General features: G+C 29.9%; 1 protein-coding gene across 4 annotated transcripts in view; it reads right to left on the reverse strand.

Moving 5' to 3' along the window:
- Positions 1 to 2,315: 2,315 nt before the first annotated feature.
- LOC106690718 (lysosomal proton-coupled steroid conjugate and bile acid symporter SLC46A3) overlaps positions 2,316 to 11,366 on the reverse strand; it is a 25,185-nt gene continuing 16,134 nt past the window's right edge. For 3 of the 4 annotated variants that reach the window (XM_014436243.3, XM_014436242.2, XM_067052753.1), the window contains exons 3-10: positions 9,492 to 9,679; positions 8,946 to 9,240; positions 6,674 to 6,966; positions 5,354 to 5,455; positions 4,113 to 4,250; positions 3,955 to 4,038; positions 3,721 to 3,877; positions 2,316 to 3,618 (exon numbers count right to left, since the gene is read on the reverse strand). In XM_014436243.3, coding sequence (XP_014291729.1) covers positions 3,504 to 3,618; positions 3,721 to 3,877; positions 3,955 to 4,038; positions 4,113 to 4,250; positions 5,354 to 5,455; positions 6,674 to 6,966; positions 8,946 to 9,240; positions 9,492 to 9,669 — 1,362 coding nt within the window. In that variant the 5' untranslated portion in view covers positions 9,670 to 9,679 and the 3' untranslated portion in view covers positions 2,316 to 3,503. The remainder of the gene's footprint in view (positions 3,619 to 3,720; positions 3,878 to 3,954; positions 4,039 to 4,112; positions 4,251 to 5,353; positions 5,456 to 6,673; positions 6,967 to 8,945; positions 9,241 to 9,491; positions 9,680 to 11,366) is intronic. The other variant, XM_014436245.3, reaches the window with a different exon arrangement.

Raw genomic sequence — 11,366 nt, forward strand, 5'->3', positions numbered from 1 at the left:
CAAACTGGACGAATACTCCTGGACTTCTCAAAATCATTTGATTTCCTGAACCATTTCATCCTTTTTACCAAACTGGACTAATACTCCTACACTTCTGAAAATTATTTGATTACCTGAGCCATCTTTTTTACCAAACTCCGCTATTTGCTGGCTACAATGTTTCTTTTCCAATTTGACTCACACGTCACACCTTCCTAACAAACTTCTATTTTTCTATTACCCTTCGTAAATTTATCTTCGTCAAGAGTGGCCCAGAGTTCAAACCTTTCCCCCTACATTTCAATTGCTATATCAATAACCTTCCTAATTCAATCCACTGCTGTGCTTATCACCTTTAATCCAACGAATATCAAATATAATTATCCTTTCTGCTCATTTACAAGTAGCATATACCAAAATTCATAAAGATTTAGATAGGATAAGTAAAAAAGTTCTTATATTAACTATTTCAAAAAAGTTAAAAGTCCAGCCTAATTTTTTCAAAATTAAAGTACAGTTATTTACAAACCTTTCAATTATAAGGTTAACAGAGAGATAAACAATCCAAAAAGAGATTGACACTTTTAAGCTGAGGTTGGGGCCTTAAATTTCAGAAATACTTCACACCATCTCCCATAGCTCCATCTTCCATAATGCTCGAATTATCATCTTTCCAGGCAAAAACTCACTTTAATTATTTTATTATAATATAAAACGAAAAAGATAAGGAACAATTAACAACTTAGAAAGTTGAGAAACAATTTATGAGGAAGTAATTTTCATGACAGTCACCATGAAAAGGCCAGGGGCCTTGAACATGAAGAAGGATTTTTCATAAGGAAATTTTTCTTTAAAAAATAATCCATTAAAAATATAACTATTATATTAGTAATTGAATTTTATCACTAGCTTCTATAGCATTAATCTTTTGAACATGGTAGAAAGTAATCTGGTGTCAATACTTTTTGTAATGCTACATAGTTTCATCCCATTAGCAAGTTGAGTCTTACTAATGGGATGAAACTATGTAGTACTGTAGCAAAATCTTAATTTTTCCTAAGAATACTTCAGAATCGTTTATTTTCATCACTATTTCATGTTCCTTATGAAGAATTTCCTCAACACAAGAAGGCACTTTTATTGTTGGTTTACACATTTTGAAAAAGTAAAATTAAAAGTATATAGATATAATTATAAGTATATAGATACATGATAATTTAATTAAATAATTGTATGAGTAATAAAATAATTGGCAAATATGATTAAAGAAAAAGTTATAACAATCTAGCATTCCCCTTAAGATTCTGCTCAAGTATTTTGTTTAAGGTATTTATTATAGACACTAATCCTTTGAACATCAAAAAGAGTATCAACAGCAACTAGTCAGATCAAAGCATTATGATTTATAAGATAATAAGTGCCTCAATCACTAAAATAAAATTTTAATTAAAAAAAAAAGGTGTATGAATTCTTTTCAAATGCTTCTATTTATTATGGTAACTTCTACTTATTATAGAACCGATTACTTTTTTCATGACTGTTAATGATAAATGTTTTTGAGGTTCTTGAGGATCGGTCAATAAGACAACTATATTGAGACAATGTTTCCTGACTTTATTGTTTGCATAGTTATGTTCTACAGAGCAAAAAAACATTTTTTAGAAAAAAAATTTCTGCAAATAATTATTTGAAAAATACAATGTACAGAATATAATTTAAGGTTAATAGCTATAAATATTAATTACAATTGTCTCTTATGATGCTTTCTACATTGATGAGAAACACTATGTAATAGAAAATTATTAGAAATGTTTACAGTTTTTAACCATAAATTATACTATGTACATTTTAGTTTTTTAATAATAATTAGAACAAATTCTTTTTTTCTAAAAAACTGTTTGGTTTTTTTAGCTGTAGGGTGTGACTATGCAAACAAAAAAGTCCTGAAACTTTGCATCAATATAGTTGTCTTATTGATTGATCCTCGAGGTAGTGAGTTTTTTTTTCATATTACCTTAATCCAAAAATTAATACCATGGACAAAAATAAGCATTGAGAGGAAGGATACCTTCTGTACTATCTTGTGCAGGGCCTGGGCTCTACTGATGGTGGCTCTTTAGTGTACTAGATCAAATCAACTGATGCGTAACTAATCCATAAAATAACTAATTGATTATTATCATTGGTATAATATCAATAAATAAAAAAAGTCACTAGATACCATTCCAGGCTACACAAATAATTATGAAAATAACAACCATAATAGCTGAAGGTAAAGAGCACACTGTACAAAGTATTTAAACAGGTATATGCCACAAACATGGATTTACTCACAATTCAAAAAAATCATCTTTTATTTTTAACATTTACAGACAAAAAAAATATGTTAAACAAAATAAATAGATATAACTAAATACAAAATCACTGACAATAATTTTGCAATATCCATGCAATAGATTGTAATATTGCAGGAAAATGTAAGCATAAGGAAAGCCAAGGCAGACAATTAAAGTATATAATAAAGAAAAAAACATGCTCTATTTTTTTTTCAACAAATACATTCTATAATCAATTTGAAGATCCACTGAACCTGCTATTGAAAAAGTGCTTGGCCCAGCCAACTTATTGATGTTTTATTGTTCTCCTCTCTTCGCCAAATCAAAATAAAGTTGTCAGCAAATAAAGTTGTTTCTGAAACCTCCATCCAAAGAAAAAGAATAAGGAACCTGTTTATGAATGAACTTGGGTAAACATTGGTAGCTCATTACAAGGCTGAGTGATCGGTGCCGCATCATAATCAGTTCATTCTACTCAATAATAAGAAATCTCCTATATCAGACTTTTTTTTTCTAGTTATGTTCTGGATCCTAAAAACTGCAATTCATTAAAATAGTTTTGGCATATTGATTAATAAAATGAAGTGAATACACTTGAGGTATAAGCTAAATAAAAGTTGCCTTAGAAGGTTAAGCACAAGTTGATTATAAAATAGAGAGGTCGAGAAGAGCAGGAAAGCATTCTAAAACTGGAAGCTAGCTTTTGAGTTTTGTAATTAAAATTCTTCAAAGAGCACTCAACTTCTATTTATAAAAAAATGTTGAAAATCATTTGAAGAGATCTAGTGTTATTTTTATTATTTATTTTTTTTCATACTATAAAAATATATCACAGCACCAAGTAATAAGTAATATCATATCATAATCTTCGTTTTTACTGAGAATATTTGAGAAATCCTTCATCGATTAGTTGAATTCTTGACTGATTTTTCTCTACTTAAACGGTTACAGTGTGTTTTCTACTCTTTTGTTCAAAAGATTTATAAGATTGATCAAAAGGTCTAATGGTATTCATTTTTCAAAATTTGATTTAGGTCGTACTGTAAAATAGGCTTCATTGGAAAAAATGTCCTCATTTCAATAAAATATTATCTAAGAATCCAAGTCACAGACTTATTGATATGTCTTTCAATAACTTATGAAATTTAGGCTTGCTCACTTTTGGTAAAAATACAATGAGATATTAAGTTAGGTGTTTTCTGCATTAACACAATCCTCTTGGTCTTCGGTAACGATTCTTTCACAGCCATCTGGCCTTCCACAGTCCAATTGCTCAGGAGGTTTGTACAAACAGGAGCTGATACTAATAAAAAGGAATATAATACAATTTATTATTGAAAAATAAACAAGTCATAAAATAATAAGCAACACTTATTCAAACGAAACATTGCATAAAATTATCTACCTGAACAAGATCAAAACAAAAGCATAGCAACCAACACTGACGAAATAGAATGCACCAGGCATTGTTTTGGATGTTAAAGAAAATACATAGTTATATAGGAAATTCAAAAAAAACATTACACAAATCCCAAAGATAGAACTTATTCCAAGGAATACTCCTGAAAAAAAAATCATTAAATTAATATAAAACAAGAAGAAAGTTTTTTGTTTTTTTTTTTATTTTTAGTTAACAAACCTAATTCATCACTTTTTATACATTTGGAGAGTATAGATTGAGGAATTGAAAACAGATTAAGCCTCATAACAGCTAATGGAGCACCTAAGGGGGAAAAAATACATTAACAAACTAATATCAATAATTTAAATATGTTCATTCAGTATTGAAATGCTTACATAAAATTAATATAATTTTTGAGTTTGCTAGCCCTGTCGACAACGAAGACAAGGTAGTAAGAAATGCAGCTGCCATTCCAAATTGAATATCTGACCATTTAAGGACTTGTGTAACTAAATAAGCCATGACAAAAGAACCTGAAATAGAATGGGATAATATCAAACATTGAGATATAATATAACCTTTGTTTGTTCATAAAACACACAATTCTGCTTCATTAAGAGGCAAAAGTTAGAAAACAAATAAATTTATAATGTAATTCCTACTTTATTAAAATTAAAATAAAACTTCTTATGCTGATTCGTTTGTAATTTTTATTAATTATTTATTATATCAGTAAAAAACTAACAACAAATAAGTGTTTTAGAATCATTATACGAATCCTAAAAAAAATTTAGAAATTTTCAGATGGTAATGTCCAAGTTCTGAGGCTAATTGCGGGGTGACCTGTTTTTATTTTTTATCAGAATCTTCATAAATGATAAGAATATGAGCATATGAAACTTCATCCCGACATACTCAACCTCTATACATAAGATTACCATACATATATTTATCCCATACATTGCCATTTATGACATATATAGGGGCTCACCAACGTGGAACCAACCTATTCTAACAAGAGTTGGAGGGTCGAGTTTCCATGGGACATAAAATAAAAGTCAAGCCACCCCAACCGGAATCTAACCAGAACCACTGCAGACATGAGTAGACACCTGAATTTGCTCATTTACAACTTCAACTATCATGTTCAGAACAATGTTTAAGACCATTTTTCTGGGATCTTCCAACCCCTGTCAACAGTAGGGAAATTTTATTCATAGGGGTTGCCTGGGGAACAAAAGTTCTCATATCCAAATCTTCAGTTCTTTTACATTTTTTATTGGTTTTACTAGTAATCTGTAGTCAACAAAATGCCTAAAAGAAAGGGTATGTTGGGGAAGAGGCTTCAGAACGAGTAAAAGTTTTCGAAAAGGTGCGAAAACTTAGGGAGCATGTTTAAAGCACAAGTAGGAGTCAACAGTAAAGTATTGAGTGAAAATTCATTCATTGCATTGAAACATAAAAAATACATTTTGTCGCAGAAAACAACAAAATTTTAATCCACATCTTCAATACCACCACCTTCTTCCTTCCCCGATCCACCAAGACGTCCTCGATTGGCTTATACAATTTATGGTAACCCTATATTCATACATACATAACAGCCAAACTTATTACCAAATATTTTAATACATACCAAATACGGCTACTGCAAAATGATAAGTGCCATATATAGAAGCTTCTTTAACTGTAAAATGAAACCTCTGCTGATAGTAATAAGTAGCCAAACTGTTTTCAGCTGTAAATAAAACCATAATATATTTTTTTAGTAAAAATATTCTATAACTAAATACGGGAAAAAAATGAACTTTCATAATTATAATTTCAGGGTTCATTACTTCTAGACAAAGGTTACAATCAAATGATGCATTGAGAACTAGGGTGGACCAACATCTTCAGCTATAATTTTGAAAATAATCCTTTTATGGGATTATTTTACAAATTTTTGTGAAACCTTAGATTTCAGTCAGCATTTACATTAGATTGCATTACATTACACAGCACTTAAAATTATGAGCCACTTGATAAAGACACATTGAACTATCTGGTAAGCTGGCTCTATCTCTTGAGTGGTTTTGAAATTAACAAAATGTCTTTGCCAATAGATGGCAATAAATGATTTGACACATTAAACTCCATTTTCCAAAAAAATTGAAATAAGTCCTCTCTGGTTCTCATTTTTGCATCCATAACCAGAAGTTTCACTGAGATGTAGATAAAATGACAAATTAATTTTAGCAAATATCATGAAAACTACAACTCATTTACGACATTACTTATTATTAACTATATTATAGCACATTCAGTAAGATTTAATTTTATTGCTAATAGACATCTGTATTTATGATAATTCCTAAGATATAGTTTTCCCAAAATGAATTCACAATTTTGAAAAAAATAAAATAAATAAATTTTGTCATTACATGTTGCTTATTAGTTTATTACACAGATTTAATAATAAGTTTTTTTTTTATTGTTTACTAACTGCAATATTACTATGTATAGTCAACACAGAATTTAATGCTCTAAATGTAATAAAATAATATTTTTTTCAATTAAGTGTTTAGTTTTTTGAGTTATTTAAAATATGTTAAAAAATTTGACGATTTTTAAAAAGAATAATGTTAAAAAAGAATAAATTATGTTACATATCAAACAAAAACAAATATGTTTTGAAATGACCTATGAAACATTCCTCTTGTGCAACTGGCTGTATATTTACAAACATTTTTGTGAACAATAACATCTTGAATTTTCATTGTTTCCACAATTTTGAAAAATCTGTATTAAAAAACTACTGATGTAAAATATATAATTCTAATGAATATGAAGAAAATTTGAGACAGAGATTCAGACCTTTGGCGTTTATTTATGGTTTGACTCATAGAAAGTAATTTTTTTTAACTCAACCTCAACAATAATCCTATTACTTGAAATAAAATAATAACTTAGTCACCTCCAAATAATGATAACACAACAGAGCCAGACAGCAACATTAGCCAAACCACAGCAATGTTAGGTCTCGGCTTAAAAAGTTCCAACAGCTGGTCAAGTGCACTCCTCCTCACAATTTGTGTCCTCTCCGTTTTCACATCCTCGACAAGGATTAAACAGAGGAGAAGCGTCAAAATGTGCAGCATGATACTAGATGCCAACACCCAACGGTAGCCTACAGAAGCTAAGAAGTACCCACCAACTGCTGATGCCACTAATGCGGCTAATAGCATTGTAGTCATGTAAACTTGAAGCCTTAAGAGAAAAAAAATAAAATATTTTTGTTATAATAACAATAAATAATTAATTTTCTACATTAGCACCGACATTACTAATTGATATGTAGGAAAGGCCCAAATATATTAGGCCTATAGTGAGTCCTGTAGAATAGTGAGGTGCTATTTCTTTTGACAAGAGGTTATTTCTGAGGAAAGAAGTCTGTATTCTCAGGAGCTAAATATTAAACTAAAAAATTAGAAAGAATCTTCATTGAAAAGTTCATGAATGTTCAGGACCCTCTAGGCAGTAGAAATGCTATTAGGGAGGATTATTATTAAAGATAATTTTGTTATTATAAAGTAAAAATATTTTCTTAAAAAAATTCAATTTCAACTAACAGAATCAAATTTTGAGACAATTTCAGGATAGCGATGATATTCTCTTAGTTCTCGATCTCATAAATAAAATAATACACTTAAATTATTATTTATCCGCAGGTAAAAAATTTATAATTTCCTTGGCCCAAGAGTTTTTGTCATCCTCTTCTTCATACCACAGGGGATGGTGGGTTATTCCTTAGCAAAATAATCTTTATGACAATTTTAATTACACATAATAACAACAATTCCAAAAATGAAGACTTTTTTTGGCTCATCTACCATAAACTTTTATTTCTTTGTTAAAGGAATATTTTTTATATCTAATCTATTAGGCATTGAGGACCTATTGGTAAATTGCCTTTGTCTGTTAGATTTCTTGAAAGTATTTCACAAGAAACTGCTGAACTGATTTTAGCGAATACAATTTTCAATGGATATACAGGTTTTAAGGTACAATAATCTAACTCCTGCCAATAAAATAAAGCATTTTTAAAACATGGAAAAATGGTGAGACTGATTTAGACCATACCAAAGCTTTTCAGCAATTTTAAACTGTTATCCAAAATTCAAACACAAAATCAATTTATATTTGATGATTCTTATTTTAAAAGGGAATTTATGCAAATTTATTTATCAATTTTAAAAAATTGAGTAAAAACCAAATTTATTTTAGCCCTGATCAAAATTTATTGATATTTTTTTAAATTTTATTTTTAATAATTTAGTTACTATCTTTATTAGTATCTAGGACACTATATACACTATATATAATCCTACAAGATAGATATTTCTAATCTCAGCCAAACATCTTCCAACATTAGATTTATTTTTTATTATTATAGTTGTTTGAGAGTGGTTTAGTTTCTTTTTAAACAATTTTGATCTCTTTTCTCTCAACTTTATTCTTTTTAACATCCGACGTTTCGACCTCTCAGGTCATTCTCAAGGATTCCTTATTCTGTCTGTATTCCTTTTTTTTTTTCCTTAAAATTCATTAATGCCGGCTAATTGCCTTTGTCCCAATAATTTCTTCTATTAAATTATTTCCTAAATTTAATAGAAGAAATTATTGGGACAAAGGCAATTAGCCGGCATTAATGAATTTTAAGGAAAAAAAAAAGGAATACAGACAGAATAAGGAATCCTTGAGAATGACCTGAGAGGTCGAAACGTCGGATGTTAAAAAGAATAAAGTTGAGAGAAAAGAGATCAAAATTGTTTAAAAAGAAATCTTCCTACATTTTTATAACTCTAAAATTCGCTTATTAAACCTTAAAGTAAGTATTTTATCTTAAGATTGATTTCAATTCAATCCTAAAACAGTTTCAAAACTCAATTTTTTTTTATAATTGAAAGGTAAGGGTGATCGACTATATACTTGTTTAGAAAAATGGAATCGATCTTCAATTTCTTGTTCTGGTTAGTATTGGGATTCCATGTGATTAATTTAAATTTCAGTGTCTGAACTTCACCAGGTGTTAAAGTCATACAGATTTTTCTTCATACAATCAGAACTTTTTTTTTACTAAAAGAAAAAAGAACTAGGTTAAGAAGAAAAAATTGTACTTTTTAATTCACAATAAGAACAAGGGATCATTTAAAAAAGAAATAAGAAATAGAAACACAAATTACAACCTCATTGTCCTATGTTCCACATCAGACTTGACAATGAAGATACAATTGGCACCCAGTAGAAAAATCCCTTCTCCGAACAACCCAGATATGACAGCTTCCATCATAGGAGCTACCCAAGGTGAGCTCTGCCAGTCTATAGCTGCCAGTAGGTGTGCTGTTGTTGACAGCATTTCTGCTACAGCCCCGATGAAGAGTAGAGGTCGGGCGAGTCCAGTAGCATCCCGCCAGTAGCCAAAGGCTGCCGTTGAAAAAGCCGAGCAGACAGACTTCAGGACATTTTTCGTCACGGTTATCTCTATCAATGAAAGTCACATATTTTATCACCTCCAAGGAAAGGTGTTTAGATACTAGGCTAATCACATGCAAAGATTCACTTGTGCAAATCTTAAAACAATAAGAAATTAGCATTTAAGTTTGATTAATGATTGGCTGGCTAATAATAATTTGAAATAATCACATCATTTTAACTTTAAATTCATAGAAAAATAAATTAATGAATATTTTAAAACATATTATATTGCAACAAGGTTTCAAACATACACTTACCCGAAATTTCAGCTAAGATTATAGTATCATTGCAGATAAATTCATTGACAGGTGGTTGGACCCAAGGACTACAAGCCTTCTGTTCCAAGAGGTTAGGCATCGCTGGACCCAAAATTGAAATGGCCATCATGGTTGTAACCATAGGCAACAATACGTTCATTTCCTTCAAACTGATCATGATCAATTGTCTAGAAAAAAATGCTTGCAGGAGTTATTGTAATTTTTTTTTTTAAATTGTTATTTTTATTTGAAAGTATATAAGTGTAATCATAAATACTGATCTTTATGACTACATAATATCTTTATGACAGTAATGTCAATAAGTGAAGATTCAACATAAAAAAAGGGCTTAAGTGAGTAATGGGTAAAACCGCTCTTTTTAGATATCAGATTCACTCATTACGAAGATTAACTGAAGCTGAGCTAATTCCTCAGAGGAGGTGAGGCTCTTATAGTCGAGTGTATTGAGGTGTCACCTTAGAAACTTTAAATCTGCAGCGGCACTGGTCCAATTCCAACCTGGGCGTGTTAACTTTAATTTTGTAGCAGTCACACGGAATAAAAACTCGATCTTACTCTGGTCAGAAAAGGTTGGTTCCCATAGGATGATTCGCTGTGTAGTTACATAGAGTGCAAAGAAACAAAAAAACAGGTGAAGGATGGTGTTGTATTAACTAAAAAGAGGACTACTAACATTCTCATTCCCTGACTCAATAATAATGTGATGACTGGGAGAAGGGTGGAGATTATGATTCAATAAAAGGAGCTACATAGATCAATGGCTTCAAAGAGTTATGCATATCATTAAAAAGAGCTACAATGTCATTCACTAATAGGACCAAACAGACCACACACTAAAAGAGCTACAAATGTCATTCACTAATAGGACCAAACAGATCACACACTAAAAGAGTTACAAATGTCATTCATTAATAGGACCAAACAGATCACACACTAAAAAAGCTACAAATATCATTCACTAATAGGACCAAACAGATCACGATGTGTTGTACGGTCAGCGAAAAAACACAAATAAACAAAAAGTTATTTATTTGTGCCAATGTTTTGATTTGAGTTTCAGGTCTTCATCAGGGAGGTTCTGGCTAAACTGATCTGCATAATACTTCAGTTTAGCCAGAATCCTTGCCAAACACTCCCTGAAGAAGAACTGAAACTCAGTTCAAAATGTTGAATAAATAGTTTAATATTTATTTTTATTTTTTTGCTGACCGCACCCCTGGCCATCTTCTCCACTCATAAAAATTATATTTACTAAAAAACTTATTTTTTACAGAGATAAATATTTAAAAAAATTAAATATTAAATATAAATAGAATTTTCCAAGAATATTGTGCTTCATATTAATTCAGTTCCTCATCGAGTCAGCTAAGCTTTAATTCTTCCTATTCTCATGTAAAAGATCTTTCAATTCCAAATACAACTAAAAAAAGAAAAAATATGTTTATTATTTAATTTGTATCTAAGGGTACAGAATATTTTGAACTCTTTGTTTCCTATTTAACAAAAATTACTCACTACTTCTAATAAAGAAATGTTTAATCAAATGAGATGTTTAATCTTCCTGACAACATTTCACGTTTCCCGACAAAAATATATTTAAGCATAATACTTTATAGAAGACTAAACCAGAGATTCAAAACACCTTGGACTAAATGCTCCACAATTGTATAGAATGGGTACCCAGTCCAAAGTCAACAAACATTTTATTTTTGTTATGGATTATATCTAAAACAAAAACCCCATAAAAAAGATAAAAAACAAATAAGGTAGAACTTTCCCTACTCAAATTAAAACACTGAAAATGATGACACAATATTTTATAATTTAAATTAATAAATCATGATCACTAATAAA

Source organism: Halyomorpha halys, unplaced genomic scaffold (genome assembly GCF_000696795.3).
Source record: "Halyomorpha halys isolate HHAL.00 unplaced genomic scaffold, Hhal_1.1 Scaffold1839.1, whole genome shotgun sequence".
Taxonomy (NCBI): Eukaryota; Metazoa; Arthropoda; class Insecta; order Hemiptera; family Pentatomidae; genus Halyomorpha; species Halyomorpha halys.